The 16,977-nt window shown below is 48.1% G+C and overlaps 2 protein-coding genes across 2 annotated transcripts in view; both read left to right on the forward strand.

Annotated features, from left to right (window-relative positions):
* Positions 1 to 1,737: 1,737 nt before the first annotated feature.
* Positions 1,738 to 5,769, forward strand: LOC105696220. The gene is made up of 5 exons (XM_012418485.2): positions 1,738 to 1,901; positions 2,316 to 2,387; positions 4,724 to 4,846; positions 5,083 to 5,184; positions 5,275 to 5,769. The coding sequence occupies exons 2-5, from the start codon at positions 2,316 to 2,318 to the stop codon at positions 5,350 to 5,352; spliced, it is 375 nt and encodes a 124-aa protein (XP_012273908.1). The 5' UTR covers positions 1,738 to 1,901; the 3' UTR covers positions 5,353 to 5,769.
* A 4,437-nt stretch (positions 5,770 to 10,206) lies between these two features.
* The window catches only part of LOC105696189 (inhibin beta chain), a 36,581-nt gene continuing 29,810 nt past the window's right edge, over positions 10,207 to 16,977 (forward strand). Inside the window, exon 1 of the mRNA XM_012418434.1 lies at positions 10,207 to 10,939. Coding sequence (XP_012273857.1) covers positions 10,207 to 10,939 — 733 coding nt within the window. The remainder of the gene's footprint in view (positions 10,940 to 16,977) is intronic.

Raw genomic sequence — 16,977 nt, forward strand, 5'->3', positions numbered from 1 at the left:
CGAGAAATACATATTTCTTTCTTTACTGTTACTTATTATTTGGATTCAATGTATGCGTTTCAATGGTGACTCAATTTGCGTAAACGTTTTTCTTTCAGATAAATAATAACGCGTAAAATGAAATAAATATAAAAAACTTCACTCCCAATGTGCATGGTGCACATGCATCCACTTTTTTTTTCAACGTTTAATTTAATTAATTATTTCTTTCACTTCTACAAGCTCGTGATATTCTCCCATTATAAAGTAACAATGACAGAGGTCTTTTTTGTTTTGTTCCTTCGTTTTATCAGAATACATATAATATCAAATAACAATTATTTACAGCTTGGTATTCAGATTGTATCGTTTAATACCTTCCTCGGAGTTCCTTAAAGTTGGTATTTTAAGTCCGTTGTTAATTTTCGCACCTTGGCGGTGTGCGTTGTGATCCAATCGGTGGAAGTTTTAATGGCACCGCAACCCGATAATTAATCTATGCTAATTAGATGCCCGGTTAAGCAACGACGGAAATTAAGGGTTACGCCGGAAGTACGAAAACTTACATACCGATCGACACTAAATGGAACGTAAACATGGCCTTCGTACAGGAACGAGACTGGTCTTTGCAATTGTTAGGAGCATCCGCCATTTTGAAATCGCATCGTGCAACTTAATCTGATCTAATTGTCCGGAAAACTACGATTTCCGCGGACTGGAGTCCGCGGATTAAACCATTTCGACTTGTAAGAATTTTCATAAGGATTCCTTCTTGTGTTATCTTAAAAAGTGGTTTGATTATGACCTGTTTATTTCCAATTAAACCCTTTCGCATTTGGCTTTCATCTCGGGAAGTAATATCTCCAAATATCGTATGTAAAGCGGCGATTTAATTCTTTAACAAAAATTGGGTAATCTTGACCGAAAAATCATGGAAATGTGTCAAAGCTATAAACGTCTCACTCAATAAACAGGTCCATGCTTTTTCCATACTATACCGTTAATAATTGTAACTACGTGGGAATATAGTAAAACGTGAAATTGCATGTGGAAAGTGCAGATTTATAATTTGATGACATTGGATCGAAATAACTCAATTTCTCTTTAAGAGTTAATGTACTTGCTGCAAAATGAGGCAAATATTGAAATTGTTTAAAGAGCTTCATGTGGCTTATTTTCTAGAAACAATAAATGCGACCTAACCTATTTTGCAACCATTACGAGGTGGCAAACATTTCAAATGAAGTAATTGAAATGTTCTATTTCTTGTCTATTTCCGGCGATTAAAAGGCACGGGGTAAATACTTAGAACGTAAGAATTTTCCCTTTGGGATCTTTTTTGCACCTGTGCGGTAATCCACCACCGTAAGTGTAATAGAGACTGTTGTAATCCGGCATTAAGGAAATCATCTTCAGGGAGAAGTGGACGGACGTCTTTATCGAGCAACGAGATTGAAAACAAGATTTGCATATCGGCCAATCGGGATTAAAATCGGAAGTGTTCACCCTGCCCCAGGTGGAGGCGTCTCTCGCGTTTCCACGCGAGCGAGAGCACGGATTACGCAACGCGGCGGTAGAAGGGAATCTCCTCGTCCGAGATGCAGTGGGGATTCCCCTTTCCGTGAGATGGCGGGCCCTTGGCAGGACCCCAGGGGGCGGGTGGGAGACCGAAGAATGGGGATCTCTCAGAAGTTATTCCCCACGCACTCATCTGCGACGCCATATATATACCATCACGAGGAGATCTTCCTCGAAAGACGAATCGCTTTAAGGCCAGAAACTCCGACCTCGCGAGTCGAGTTGAGGTTACGTTCGCAAGGTGATACCTGCACGAAGATTCGGAATTCGGCCATCGATAACAGCTTCCATAGATGTCCTCCATGTGGAAGGACAAGGACTAACGGCTCCAGGAAGTTGCGAAGGTTCGTATTCGAACTTCTTTTCACTTTCCACGGGTAGATTTCGAGAATTTCATTCGGGTCAAAGTGTGAGTCAAATTTCGGCCAGGCTTTTACTTCTTTTGTTATAATTCCTATTTAATAATAACCGGTCCGGTATAAAACTTTTGGCGTTATTCTTGAAATTATCTTTTCGCAATTCCAATTGCGCTTAACTATGCACGTGATTTTCGCTCTGATTGATTTTTTATCCCCAATGTGTCGACGCGGCGCGTTGTGTGTGACACTTGACGCGCTCAGTGGGACTCCGGCTCAGCTCGTATGTCGATTATGTTGATGCATAGGTAACAGCGTTTTTTATTCGTAACGTTACGTGTTAAAAAAAACGTAATTATTTATGCATCAATCCAATACATTTGTCCTGATTTGTCGTTACAGATGACGTCACGTTGGGGGATTCTAGGCGCCCTTCTGCTTTTTGGAACGATATTGGTGTACCAGGCGTGGGCGGTAAGTCTAGTACTTTGAAATTTGCATTTCTCCTCCGTGCGTGTACATTGAGTTGTGTAACGCCTCTGGTGAGAAGACGAGGAAGCGGAGTCAAGATCTGTTACGAAAGTCTCGGGAATGTCTGGGGGAGACGAGCGCGAAAAAGTGAAGATTTTCATGTCGTGCAACGCATTCTCCCACGAGTCAATGCGCAACAATGGCGGGGAGTGAACCGCATCTTTCACATGAGGGCTTACGACTGGCAACCTAACCTAATTAATTAAATAATTTCCCCCGATTGCGCGGGCTTACTCTCTCACGCGAAGTGCCTCCCTATCGACCGAGACCTTTTCGCTGATTTTTTTTCAGAAGCGTTTTCAACATACAGCTTGTAAAAGAGTAAAGGACGTTCCCATGGTATATGCAACAGTATATTAGAAAGACCTCTACCTTCCGTCTCTAAACTTTTCCGGAAATACCCTGCGCGCAAATTGCGAATATTTTCTTGCAGAAAAATTTAACGCGTTAAACACGATGAGATCAACAGGAATAATATTATGCTAAATGGAAAGTGAAAGAAAATCAACGCGGAGTTAATTTCTTCCCTTGAGATTGAAGCCGCATTTAACGTGATAAGGGATAGCATAAATGGTAAAAAAAAGGCAGTCTTTTTTATGGGGCATTTATTAATTTCAATCTCTCCTTGGCAACAGTGTTACGATATATTCTACATCTGCTTCGTTAACAAATTTCCAGAAAAATTTAGAAAATAGTTTAAACTTGTCCTATGACGCTCACCCTCCATTATTATAAGCTTTTTCGTTATCACACATTCCATATCGTATTTTAATTAATTCATGGATAGGTCGCAACGGTACAGAGTGTTTTAACTTAATCACATTGAAGCTGGGAAAATTGTTTAAGATACCGGTCTGTGGCTGTTTCCTACGAGTTTCTTGGGAAAAGAAATGAAAATAATGAAAAAGACAGCTGCACGTATCCAGTAGGTAATGTCGTTAGAAGTGCGCAATATCCAGTTGTTTAGGTCCGTGCTCGCCTAGGCATATCGCGGTGAAAGGGAGAGGAGGACCCGAATAAAAATCCAAACAATTAAATCCGCGAACTGTGAAGGCTAGGGTGCTCTATCACGCAACCAATGGCGGTGCCCCTTTCGGTTTCACCGGAAGTGCCGACCATGAAAAATGAACGCCGTGCGCATCCGGCCCGAGGGAAGGACGCGCCCTATTAGTCGGCGGTAACGCTCGAATTACCTCAACATAGGGTTTTTATTACACGCAAGCATTTTAAATATACTTTTATGAGTGGAATTTTCAACTTTGGGGAATACTAGGACGAGGGCGAAAATAATTACGGCTCTTATATACAGTAGACTCCCGTGTAACGCGGTTAATACTTTGCGCGCTACATGAATACCCGTTATAGGAAATCATGTCGTACGGTAATTTTTCTCGTATAATGCGCATAACGTGCTTTGTTATTTCGCGCGTTGTATATATTTTTTTTTTATCGCCACAACGCCTTATGTAATTATTTTTTGTAATTAAAATAGGGAGAATGTGCGAGAAAACAGCCCCTTTGGTTTTTCTTCCTCATTTCTGTTATTTTTTTCAGAGTTAGATCGGTTTGCAGGCTTCATACTTCCTACATTCGTGTTACCCTTTACCGCAGGTTTGGATCGCGTCACGAAGCGATCCACTCGGTGCGTAGGAAAGGGTTGAGGTTAGGTTCGCCACGAGATTGAATACAAAAGCGTCGGAGATGCGCATCCGCCGCCGGGAACAATGTACCCAACTTCCGGTCAGTCTTAGCCACGTACGCAACGGAATGGGATTGCGTTACGTTGCAACAGCCTCATTGGCCATTTTGATTAATGGTCGGTTGCGAAAAGTGACGCCATATTGCGCGACTGCGAAATCGCCTGCGGTTCCCCATTTTGCCAATGCCGCTTAATAAAAAATACCGAAAAATCTAGCCACTCGGTTGAATTTAATTAATCGTATCAGGTAACGAGTCAAATTCACGTATCGATAAAGTAAACCCATAAAGATCAAACAACGATATATTCCACACTAAAGCTCGCCAGCTGGGTATCATTTTATTTTCACTTTCTGAAGAAGCCTGAAAAGGAAAGATTCTCGGCGCGATTATTTCTTGCTCTTCGTGATATTATTTCTTGATACCCGTTGAGTGAAAAGATAGCGATAACGATAGAAGCTTGTGTGAGACGATTCGATATCGCTTCTTATGACGACTTCGCAAAATCTACTTTTCGCTCGGCGCGCAATGAAAGATGGCGGAGTTATTTTTGGCCAATGATGAAATGTCGGATTTTCCAGCAAGTCGATGGTTACACGCCCGGTGTCGATTATCCCATCTACAATTCCGTACCTTTCGGGCTCACCTTTACCTGCAGAGGGAAGATACCTGGTTACTACGCGGATCCCGAAGCTAGATGTCAGGTACGGTATATTATTGACAAAGAGTATATATGTGCCCATAATTATGAAAGTGGTCTAAGTCAAAATTGTAAAAAAAATGAGTTTATCAGTTATTTCACGCCACATTATTTCAAACGAAATTAATTCAATGTAATTTCGAAACAAAAAATATATGACTTAGACCACTTTCATAATTATGGGCACATATTCCTCGGGTTTTCTCAACAATGAGGCCAATCATTTTCAACAAATTGCAGGTCTGGCATTGGTGTCTGCCGAACGGACGACTCTTCAGCTTCCTTTGCCCTAACGGCACAGTCTTTAGTCAAACCACTCGTGTCTGTGATTGGTGGTTCAAGGTAATTAATTAAATATTTGCTACATATAATCGTGGCATTAAATCGATAAGGAGTAATAAACTAATCTCTGTATCATTTTTATCTCTCGAGGTCGATTGCAACGACTCGCCAAGGCTGTACGGCATCAACGACGACCTCTACAGAGACGCCAATGGAAACAGGATTTAAAAAGAACTGTCGGTGAGACTTTCATGACTCGTGCCGATAACATACCGTCCGAGTCTGCAATGAGCCCGACAATGATGTCAGGCGACACTAACTTAGTTAAGTAAACGCGCAATTCCTGGTACATACATGAATCCTACGTTGAAGTTTAAGGGGATGCCGAAAGGATGTAATCGACCGCAGCGCCAATTGGATAACGCGGCAAAATGAAGCAGCAGTATTACCGCTTATGATAGTCTTAAAAAAAAATGAAAAAATGTGTTTCCGCGTATTCTGCGACACCTCGAATCACTACAATCCGTTACTTCTCCCTATTTTGTATGGAAATTCGAACAAGTTCTGGGAAACTTTTGACAAGCACTCATTATATACTGTACAATTACGTTTTTTTTCCTAGTTTATTATACCATTGTATATTTATTACACTAAAAGGTTACTAGAAACTGAATATTGTTCTTTTGTACCTATACTGTGGAATTCTACCGCACATGCAAAACGCATTCTCTGTAACACCCTCCGCATCCTATGAGACACGAACTAAATCAATCGGAACCGCAGCGGAAGTAGGGAATTAATTACAATTCCGATTGGTTTATCCTCGACGCGTTGACGCGTCGCGCCGGCTAAAAAAAGCGTCGTTACCAACGGAGGATCGGACGTGCAAATCTCCGTAGAGCGTTGTGCGGCCAGCGCCACGTGTCCTGAAACTCGTGGGAATACCGACTCGCCCCGAAACGCGTCGGTAAGGACGAGACCGAACCGACCGGCCCGCGGCGTTAACCTTAGCCGTTAAAAGTCGTGCCCGCCGCGCTGCGGACTCGAACTAAGAACCGGTAGCCACCCAAGAAGGCGGTCCTCTTTCTCCTCCAGGCCGTTTAATATTTCTTCGTTTTAATCCCTTTAGGCTCACTGGCAAGGCTGTAGGCCGCGGGCCGCGCCTTTTGCACCTCGGCGACGCGGGTGAGCTTGTTAACCTGACGTCTCAATTTAAGCGGAGCCTCCAGGGCCGGGCCCGTCGGTCCCGGTCCCGGGGCGCCGATGGCGCCGCCCGGCCTCCAAGGAAGAGGGAAAAGTAAGGAACGAAGATGGAAACCTCGGGGTCATAATAGGAGGAGAGGCCGGCGCCTCTCGCAGCATCACCACGTGGCATGCGGCCAACTGCCGTCTCCTGATCAATATGCTTACAGCAACCTCGCCTGCCCTGCACGCTCTATCCCAAGCCGCAAACCTTGTCAGCCCGTGTCGAAATCCTTCCCATAACCGAGAGACTCCTCCAGGATGCCGGGCCGGGCTCCTTCCCGGCCTCCTCGTGGCGAGTCAGGGGAATCCCGACTCGCACCTCCCTGAGTCCCGGTCCTCGGTTCGCGGATCCCGGGACTCCGTTCATAAATAATCGGATAAACTCGGCTGGAATGCAAGACGTTCGGGTTAGAAGTCCACCTTCCATCGATTTTTGGAACCGCGGCTTCATCCGCTCCCACGAGGCGTCTTTTTCCTTGGCAACTCCCCGGGGAGGTCTCTTTTACCGTTCTTGGAATGTCTCGGAGGTCCGGGCGGATTGGGCGGAGAGGAGAATCGCGGATCCATTTTTCCTGCTTCCTGGGGGATCCTCGAGAGCTTCGCCCTCGGAATCCATGCGAAATTCCCGAATGCGGTGGGTCGCGGAACGAGATGGGACCTACGGAAATTATTTCCAGGAGGTTCGACGACGCCTCCCCGTTTCTTTGCTGGGAGTAAAAGTTCCGGAGACGACCCGCCACAAAATTTGCGCTTTTTCAGTCATTTGTTACGAGGACGCTTCCGCGGGTGCGCCGGTCTCCGTATTTCTTTCTTCCCCGGGGTGCTTCCTTTTGTTATTGGTTTTGCACGAGGAGAATTTATTATCGAAGCCAGTTTTCAATGGACGGACCGCTCGTTGGGGCGAAAGAATTACCTACCGGTCCGTCTCCTTTGTTCCTTTTGCTTCCCAGCTTTCCCATGCCGGCGGTCCTTTTATTACAGCGCCACTTAATTTATCCCGACAAATGAATGATCTTTATCGCGGCAAGGAAAGTAGATTTACTGGAAGAAGTAGGTGGAAAATCCTTATGTAAACGAGACGGGTACCTCCCAGCCATTTCACGGATCGATCTTAATACGCATCCAAAACGTAATTATGTTAATTAAACAATGGAAATACGCCACCGAAGACGAAGTAAGTCGGAAAGAGGTAGAAAAAAAAAATGTTTCAATACATAAACTTCTCTCGTTTCCATTCCAAAATTTATACGATTTCCCCGAACGTCCAGACATTTTTCATCTCCCAAAACGCAATTAAATTGTCATACCATGTATACGTAAACCGCCGCAGTGTTACAAAATGGCGTCGTCTTCGAAAGGCAAAAAATAAGACCTCCCTAGGAGCACACCTTGTCTCTTTCGCGTCACGTTGGAAAACGTTTAAGGGAAAAAGACGGAGCGCGTTAGTACGTCGCGGACATTTGCTGGAATTCGACCTGTCCGGTCAATAAACATTTGTAACGGCCAATAACCCAGCGAATGACGTCGCCGAAAGGATGAAAAAAGAAACGTTTAGAGGAGGACTCGTAAAGCGATCTTTTAAGCAAGTCTACGTTCCTCGGATCGGCATGCGAACGTTTCGGACCGGCGTCCAATATCCTCCCTCAATGATCGCCAAACGCCTTCAATTCGTCGTTAACCTCGAGATCAACGAAAGCGGCATAACCGTTTATGATCCTCGCGCGAGCAAATAACGAACTCCGTAGCAATTTCCAGGTCGAAACGAGGCAAAGTGTACCCCATAAGTGTAAACGAGGATCGCGATCCGAAAGGGTGGAGTACGCAATCACGGCTGACGCAACATCCCGGCATCGTGTCGTGGAAGAAATTTCGGCAGGAAAAAGTGCTTTCGCATGACGGCACGGAAAAGCGTCGAAAGTTCCTCCGGATCGCGAGAAAGTGGATAAAAAACAAAGAGGAAGGAGGGAGAATTCCTGGGCTGTTTCCAGGGACCTTTCGGCGGGGTTCTAAGGGAACGGGAAAACAAATGGCGGCGCCCTTTCCGGTCGAGGACGCGCCTCGATGTCCGGCAAAGTGACACCGCCTTCCGATCAGCGCCAATGCGCGGTTTCGTCATGAAGAAACGCCACAAGGGCGGGGAGTGGCATTAACTTTTCGTCGGCGGCCTGACACCGGGCGACGGGACGGCAGCCGTTAGGAACCGACGCCATCTTGAATCTATTAGGGTTTTGCCAACATCCTACGGCGCTAAACCCGGAGGACGTCCACTCGCCGAGGCGAGACATCCAGAGCGGAGTTCTTACGTCCCTCGACGCGAACCTAACCTAACTTAACGTATCGCCCGTGGTTTTTGTAACAGGTGAATCAGGGGGTACATCGCGCCGCAGCGGGGCGCCCGGCCGAACACAACCTAACCTAACCTAACCTCCAACTCGAACGTGGGAAGATGCGTTCCCCAGGAATTCGGATAAAGCACCGCGCGATAAGCTCGCATCGAAAGACGGAGGTTAAACCGAAGCTACAAATTACCGGGGTCCTCTTCCTCGTCGAGGTATTTCGGATCCTACGGTGAGTTAAAATTCGCTGTGTATGGAATTTCCTCCCCGGGCACCTTGGTTCCTCTCGGATCGTTTCGCAGGGCTGTTGGGTCCAAAAAGGCGGAGAAGGCGCTCAGGAGTGTCGAGTCGGCAGTATCGGAAGGAAGGGCGAAAAAAATGTCGGAAGGTAAAAAAAAAAGGAGTGGATGCGGAGGGTCCAACCACGCGAGAGCCACGTGGCCGCTCGGAGTTCCGGTTCGGCGCAAAGGGCGCCGGCGCCGGGCAGCCCAGTGCTCGGTGCGTCCCTGAGACGCCTGCGCGTCTCCGGTGTGCACGTCCCTTAACCGCTATAGCATCAAAGACACTATCGCATTATAGGCGAGCACCTATATAAACTTACGGAGGAGTTTAGTCGGTGGGCGGTGGGGGGTTCGGGGGATCACGGGGNTGGGTGGCCGGTAGTGGTGGGTGCCCCTCAGTGTCCGGCGCGCCTCCGAGAAGCGTGCTTCGCGGTCCTGGAAGATCCCGACACGCGGCGGTGTCCGAGCGGGTACCCTTCCGGATTCAGGAGAAAGTCTCGTCGGGGCTGGAGGGAGAGGGAGAGGAAAGAGGGTAGAGGGAAGAGGCAGAGAGAGACAGAGAGCGACGGCGGTCCAGGTAGGAGGGGGAGTGGTCCCAGGTGCGCGCGGTGGGTGGTCCCCAAGATGCGGAGGGTAGCGGCCCCGACAGCGAGCTCGGGACCGAGCGACCCGACCCCGATCGTCCTAGACGTCCTCGACCCGACCGGCCGCTGGGTCCCATAGGTCGGGCCCGAGGTCGCGCGACTCCCGGGAGCGGAGCCGGCAGCCAGTTAGAAATTTAAATGGTGCATCACTTCCGAGAGCCGACCCGTAGCTGCGTATTAGGTGCGAGGAGAAGGTGCAAGAGAAGGTCGAGGCGGCCCTTGGAACGGACGGTCAGTCGTTCGGGTAGTCGCGGAGCCGGCACGGATGACTAGGTGGGCCCACCCCGAGATCAAGCCCGAAGCCGCCCAGGGACTCTGGTAATGGGGGGTTTAGGCGAGGATGCCTTCTCCCCGTCACCGTCAGCCACCGTCGTCGTCGTCGTCGCCGCCGTCCCCGCTGCGAAGAGTTCCCCTAGCCCGCGCACCCACAGGACAAGAACCGAAGAGCACCGGGAGGGCAGCAGGAGCGCGGAGGAGAGCCGGACCGGGCAGCGCCCCACTCACCAGAGGGCTCGAGGGCCCGGGGCCCAGCCAGGGCGGCGCGGCGGCCTCGGCGGCAGGTGACTCCTCGCCGAGATGCCCTACGGGGGTCTCCGACCTCAGGCGGGCCAATCACCGGCAGCCCCCACGCTCAAGGGCCGATCGCGCACCTGGACCCGGCCAATTGACCCACTCCGGCCGGGCCGCGACTCCGCCCTGTTCGCCCCAGTAGCCCCCACAGCCCCCCCGGGCCCCAGGTCGGTGCCGTGGTCCCCGCTGCTCCTTCTCCTGGCCCTCTGGCTCCTGGCCTTGCCCCAGGCCCTGGCCAGGCAACAGACCCACCACGCCTGCCCGGGCTGCCCCCACCAGCACGCCCTCCACGGGACCCACTCTCGCGGGGGCTCCAAAGACGCCGGGCCCAGTCCCGACGACCTCCGGCTAGAGGCCATCAAGCACCAGATCCTGACCAAGCTGGGCCTCCGCCACCGGCCCGACGTCAACCGGACCCTCGCCGCCGTGCCGCGCCACCTGGCCCTGCAGACGCTCTCCAGGGCGGAGGCCCAGCCGCCCTCCGGCGCCGCCGAGGAGCACCGCGGCGGGTCCGGGCGGCGCAGGCTCTACCACGGGGACTTCCTCTACTACGGCCCGGATCCGCCCTCCAGGGCCGGCGTGCCCCGGCCCACCCAGGGCACCACCACGGAGGACCCTCCTGTCACCGCCACTCCCTTCAGGGCCTACCATCAACCCGACCACCTGCAGCAGGACCCGCAGGACGAGATGGACGACTTCTACGCCAGGACCTCCGAGATCATCACCTTCGCCGAGCCCGGTAAGTCTCTCTCTGGATTTACCACGCTGGCGTTGATCTTGCGATCGATCGATGGTTCGGCCAGGGCGTACCTCAAAGCCGTTAATTTCGCCGCAAAAAAAGGTTTAGTGGAATAAATGCCTGCTTGGTGTGCATTGATGTACTCTGATACGGAGGTTCTTCAAGCGTTAACCGGGTATTGACGATCCACGTCTTTGGGGAGCGGCCGGGCTTGGGTTGTCCCCGCGTCCTTGGAACGTTGTCTTCGTTTTTGTTTTTATTCTCTTGTTATTTAAAACGAGCCCGACTGGAGATTCTCTCGCCGTACCGGGAGCATCGGTTTGACTCGTCATTTTCAAGTCTCTGATTTCGTCCAGGGAATTTTTATGTCAAAGGGTTAATTTCGTCTGCCGAAAGTCGGGGGCATCGAAGGAACATCGGGGATCATCAGGTGGAATTGAACAGGGCGGGGTAGCAGGAAGTTGTGAACACGTTGGAACGCAGAAACCTGCGTAATGGATTAAACGGCGGAGAATTTTCTGGGGATTCATATGGAAGGTAAACTCGTCGAAAGGCGAGGAAATCGCAGGGAGGGTACCGAGGGGGCGGGGTCCGGGTATGAAACGGTCCTGCGAATGATTGTACTACGAAGAGCACGCAGGTGTTGATTTTACAAGCGCAATATCACGAGGGCAGACATTTTGATTAGCGACCTTATCGCAGTACCTTTCTGGCCACCTAGGGACAACGTCACGAAGTAACAAGGTCTTTCAACCACTCGAGTCAAACCTTGGTATTCGACATTTTGTGGTAACGCGTAAGCCGGTCCTATAGGTGTATTTTATCGATATTAACGTTGACTTAACGCCAAACAAGGGCCTTGGCAGTTCCGATTGGAAGTGCGCCTAAATATTTCCGAGAAAAATTGGTCAGGGCCACCCCAGAGCTCCAGCAGCTTTTTCCAATTAAACGCTTCCAGAAATACATTGCTTGCCAAAAAGACCGCGGCACCAAAAATTCAAAGCCTGTGTATTTCTGATAAGATGTATTGTTTAGCCTGATGAAAGGAGATTATATTTAGTTCATAGGTAATCGCAAGTATTTTCGAATCAAAATTGAATCGCGATCTCTTAACATTATTCCAAAGAAATATATGTTAATCCTTTGATTTACACGATTTTCATTCTTCGGTATTGCAGCTTCTGAAACTTCTTACGACATGGTAATGTGTGTAAGTTTGTGTGTAAAAAAAAATGCCTGACTAGGAAAGTGGATGCTTTTTTTTGTACATCTTATTACTGTTTACGTGCACCTAATGATATATAATATTGTCTAATAGTATTCTTTAATTTGGAAGTTTCAATTCTTTTCAAATTCAGACACGTGTACCATACAATCGTAAATTTTTAACTTTGTAAAATGACGATCGCGAGCTGGTTAGTGTCTAAAATTGGCTCTACAGACGTTTTTATACACGCGGTAATGAGTGTAAGTTTGTGTGTTATAAAAAAAAAAAAATGCCTGACTAGGAAACTGGATGCTTTTCTTTGTACATCTTATTACTGTTTACGTGCACCTAATGATATATAATATTGTCTAATAGTATTCTTTAATTTGGAAGTTTCAATTCTTTTCAAATTCAGACACGTGTACCATACAATCGTAAATTTTTAACTTTGTAAAATGACGATCGCGAGCTGGTTAGTGTCTAAAATTGGCTCTACAGACGTTTTTATACACGCTGTTGCGTCGTTCCCAATTAACGATCTCCTTCTAGCGAGGTAGAAAATTCATTTCCGCCGAGTTATCGATGGTTTTGAACGGTGCACTTTTACCACGAAAGGTGGGCAACAATTGCCATCCGTGGCCACACGTTGAAAGCCACGTGGCCTGAAACCATGGGTGTCACGTAGCGATCTATAGTTCAGTAATTCTAAGTTTAACATTAAGGGTAGCGGTACTCAAGATAGAACCGCGACGTTACCGGTCTTGGGCCAATCACCGCTCCCGTGAATAAATCATTGGGGGAATATCCCGCGTAGTTTAAATATTTCACGAAGGACAATTAGCGATTTCGGGGCTACCGTATATTATATTAAATCTGCTTCTCAATCACCGAAACGCGATTGAATATCCGGGATCTCGTGTAAACATTTAACGCGCTGGTCGATCACCGTATTAGTCACAGGTTGATGATTCAACCTCAAAGGGGGAAATTTGCACGCCATGTCACGTCCGTATTTTCCTCGTTTCACTGTTGGGCTTATATTAAGATAATGTAGTCATGCCGGGAATATAATTACCCGGGTCCATCCCATACCGAGGGACTTCGACGGAGCTTCGTTGATTTACACCACGAGAGCCCCAGTCTTTGATCCGAACATTTCGGAGCCGTTTTTACCGTGTAAGAAACGCTTTCTTTTTCCTGTTTCCTTTTTTCCGTGAAGGAAAAGTACAATAACGTAATAAAAACTGTACATAATCGAGATTCGCAGTTTTTTCTAAGTACACGTCCGTGGAGTACGGATTTTAAAACCAACTGCCTTCTCTTTTTAATGTGCGCTTTGTGAAGTCAGAATTTTTTAATCATCGTGGAATCGAGGTTTTCTTCAAATGCGCGTTTGTAGAGCCAGAACTGATATCATCCAGGAATTGCGTTTCTTTTAAATGCACATTTGTGGAATCGAAGTTCTATATCACCGAAGAATCGAGGTTTCTCTAAATGCACATTTATTAAGTCACAACTATAAATCATCAAGGAATTGCTTTTTCTCCGAATGTACCACTCGGGGAGGCAACATTTTAAATTGGATTTTTCCACTTTTTCCACGTTTATGGCCGCTCGGAAGCGGAAGCAAATCCGGATCTGAGAACGTGTCCCAAATTTTGAGATTGAGTTTCATCCAATTAGAATAATGCGATCCAATAGTCTTGGCCGTTGCTGTGACTTATGACTACTCTTGACACCACCGTGAAGACTGCTTCCACTGATTGATTTTTCTGTACGCGAATTTCACCTACGCTTCATTTACACTAATTTAGGACATTTATTTATTGACGTTTACTTAACGGCATTAGACGTTCTAAAAGGGTGCTTTTAAAAATCAAAATCAATACGCGATCGTCCCGGGAATTAATAAAGGCAATACTCTGCAATTTGGGTTCAATTACGTCGTCGAGGGGACGCTTGATTTCCCGTGGTTATCCGAGAGACCTCCATTAATCATACACCGCGGTAATAAGGTACCAACGAAAAGGAAGTACTCCCCCGCCGACATTTTCTTTGGGCGGTACTTATTGTTTCATTACTGCATTACACTTTGTCCCGGGCGCCATGGTTATTAATAGTACCCGGCTCAAAGCGAAGCTTGCGGGATTTAAGCTGAGTCAATTACCGAAAATTAGCGTAGGATTAGATGGTTATTTCCCCTCGCTATTTCCGGTACTTCCGCCGCCTCGATAAACGCTTTGAAATATGAAATCGTCGAAGAGTCTAGCCATCTCGGAGGCGGCCATCTTGGATTTGCGGCGTACGCACTCAACGTACTAATAAAACCGAAAAATGCAGTGAAAGTATAATAAAGGCCTTAAGGAAGAACTCGGTGCTCGTGAGATTTCATTTTTCCCAAAAAGGAATTATGTCTTCTTGGTTCTAGTCTAGGACAGATAAAAGAAATTTCTTTGATTAAAAGTGTTGTTTCATGAGCACCACGTTCTTTCTCAGGGCCTCTACAATTACACGCTGAAGTTTCTATCGATCCGGTACATCCGGTTTGGGGAAAAGTTTTATAAATATTTTAACGTTTTACATACATAGAACGACCCTTTGGTATCACCTTGGGGGTGAAGAACTCCCGAGAATCCGCGATCGAGACGTCGGAAAAAGAGCGTGGAGGGTGGTGGCCATGTTGACCGCGCAAGACGGCCGTCACGGAGGACTCTGGGAAAGAAATGGCGTCGGTCCGGGAAGCGGGTGGGCGAAGATTTGCATTTGTCTCTCTGTTAGAAAAAGAGGGCCCGCGACGGTGTAAAAATCGGGCGAGCTCTCTCGCGTATGGCTTTACTACGGGCTCGGATTTGTGTGGCAGTGCCGTAATGTCGGGCCGAGTATAAACTTCGCGGCAACGACGATGACGACGACGACGACGGCGACTACGACGAAGACGACAACGAGCCGAGGACTTTTGCGAGTTTATGAGGATCGAGAAAGAGGGAGAGAGGAGATTCCCGGGCGACGGAGGGGGACGTAACGTCCTTGTATACGTCGGCGGCGTGATTTAACGAGACCGCCGGCAAAGAATAAGCAGCCCCGAGCGCGCTATCGACGCGTGTCGTGATAAGGGGCTAGTTGGGTAGTGGACTCCTCGACCGCGCTTTGATCTCGCGGGAAGAAAACTCGAGTCGCCGGGCTTTGGGAACTCCTATCCCTAGAGTTTGGACGAGATGACCGAAGTTCGAGATGTAACAGCAGGAGAGGGCGGCCGCCATCTTCCGTTGCTAAGGACGCGCACCGAACCTCAGTTAAGAAGTTAATCCTTGGTTACGGTGAATTGAGCGTTTACTTCAACGAATTAGAGAATGAGCGATTTAATCGATGTCGGTGGAAAGAAGTATAAGAGGCTCGCGAGACGTCGAGAAACGAAGGGACACCCGAGGCGCGTGCAGAAACCGCGGCGAGGTCTCGTAGGACCCTAAACTGCAATAAATCGCTGATAGGGAAAAAGCGATAAGCCGAGTCGTGCGAGCCGCCCTTACGGCTCGCCGGGTTTACGGCCCTGGGTTACGCCCTGGCGGAAAAAACAAGGTTTACATTGCAGCCAACCTACGGCTATAAAGCGCTCGAGACCACTTTGGGGGAAGCGAGTGCGCCTCTCGTCGGCCTTAAGGGCTGTCGCGCACCCTACCTCCGCATTTATAGGGAAAGGGTGGAGGGGGTGCAGACGTTCGCCGAACTCTTTCGTTAACATAACGCCGAATACACGCCCGAGTGCTCTCATACGTGTTTCCACGTTTGCCGAAACTATGCACTGCGAGGGTGGAAAATGTCCAGGAAAAGATAGGAACCTAGGAGTGGGGAATGAGAGGAAAGTTGAGGAAGATAAGACCGAAGGAATTTGAAAAGTAAAAGTTAAAAGGGGAAAGGAGGATGCCATTCTTACCTAAGAGATATCTCGTTAATTTAAAGGATAATTATTTCACGGGAATAAAGTCGAATAAATTGGATAAAACGGAGGGCGTAAAAACATCAAATGAGAAAAGCTTCCAGGGTGCGATGAAGGGTGCTCGTTGTGCTTGTTACTTATCATTGCACCGGACTATTAGCGTTTTTTTTTCTGGATGATCTGCAGTCAAAATGTTATCTGCTCCCATTGTCCATTGGCAATAGGCATGGCGGGCCATTAGACTAATTGCCCAGTTAAAGGGTTAAACGCTGTCCGTAATTGAAGTAAGGGGTGGTTTTACGGGCTAGTCGAATCGCCCCGTGCTCTAGGTTCGACTTGGCTGAAACTAGTCCGACATCTTTACACCGTTCTTACTCGCTCCGAACGCTCCACGTGGGCCAATCGGGCTTTTCCTAGAGGACGGGAATTATCGTAAAACTCGACGATTCGTTGAACTCTGAGAGTGACATTTCCCCCACCAAGGGGGGTTACCTTCCAGCAAGAGAGGTACATCCCTCGAAATCACCAAGGACTAACAGACGATAAGAACTGTACATACGGAGCCGATAAACTTAATCATTGCTTTATATCCTCGCGAAGGCAACTATAAAGAAAGAGCCATTAAATGAGTATCCATTCTTTCTCACTCTTTTCATTTAGACGGCATCCATATTGCTCGGTGCAAGTGTTTCTTCCTCTTTTCCTCCTCTTTCGTTTCCGTCGTTTGATCACTGCGCACTGTATCTGGTAAGATGGCCGCTGGAGTCCTCTCCCTTCCTCTTACGTCTCATGGACGTAAGAGGAAGGAAGAGGAGCCCAAAGTCCCATCTTAGACGAGGGGATGAAGCCGACGCGTAGGAGAGGGAGGGGTATAATGCAATACTATTTTCCAGCGCC

Source organism: Orussus abietinus, unplaced genomic scaffold, assembly GCF_000612105.2.
Source record: "Orussus abietinus isolate OABI.00-Male unplaced genomic scaffold, Oabi_2.0 scaffold37, whole genome shotgun sequence".
Lineage (NCBI taxonomy): Eukaryota > Metazoa > Arthropoda > Insecta > Hymenoptera > Orussidae > Orussus > Orussus abietinus.

Excerpts from the sequence above, each read along its gene's own strand:
- LOC105696220 (XM_012418485.2), top strand. The coding sequence starts at position 2,316 with ATGACGTCACGTTGGGGGATTCTAGGCGCCCTTCTGCTTTTTGGAACG. Across the intron at positions 4,847-5,082 it reads ATCCCGAAGCTAGATGTCAG|GTCTGGCATTGGTGTCTGCC; the intron begins GTACGGTATATT and ends AACAAATTGCAG. Across the intron at positions 5,185-5,274 it reads TCTGTGATTGGTGGTTCAAG|GTCGATTGCAACGACTCGCC; the intron begins GTAATTAATTAA and ends TTATCTCTCGAG.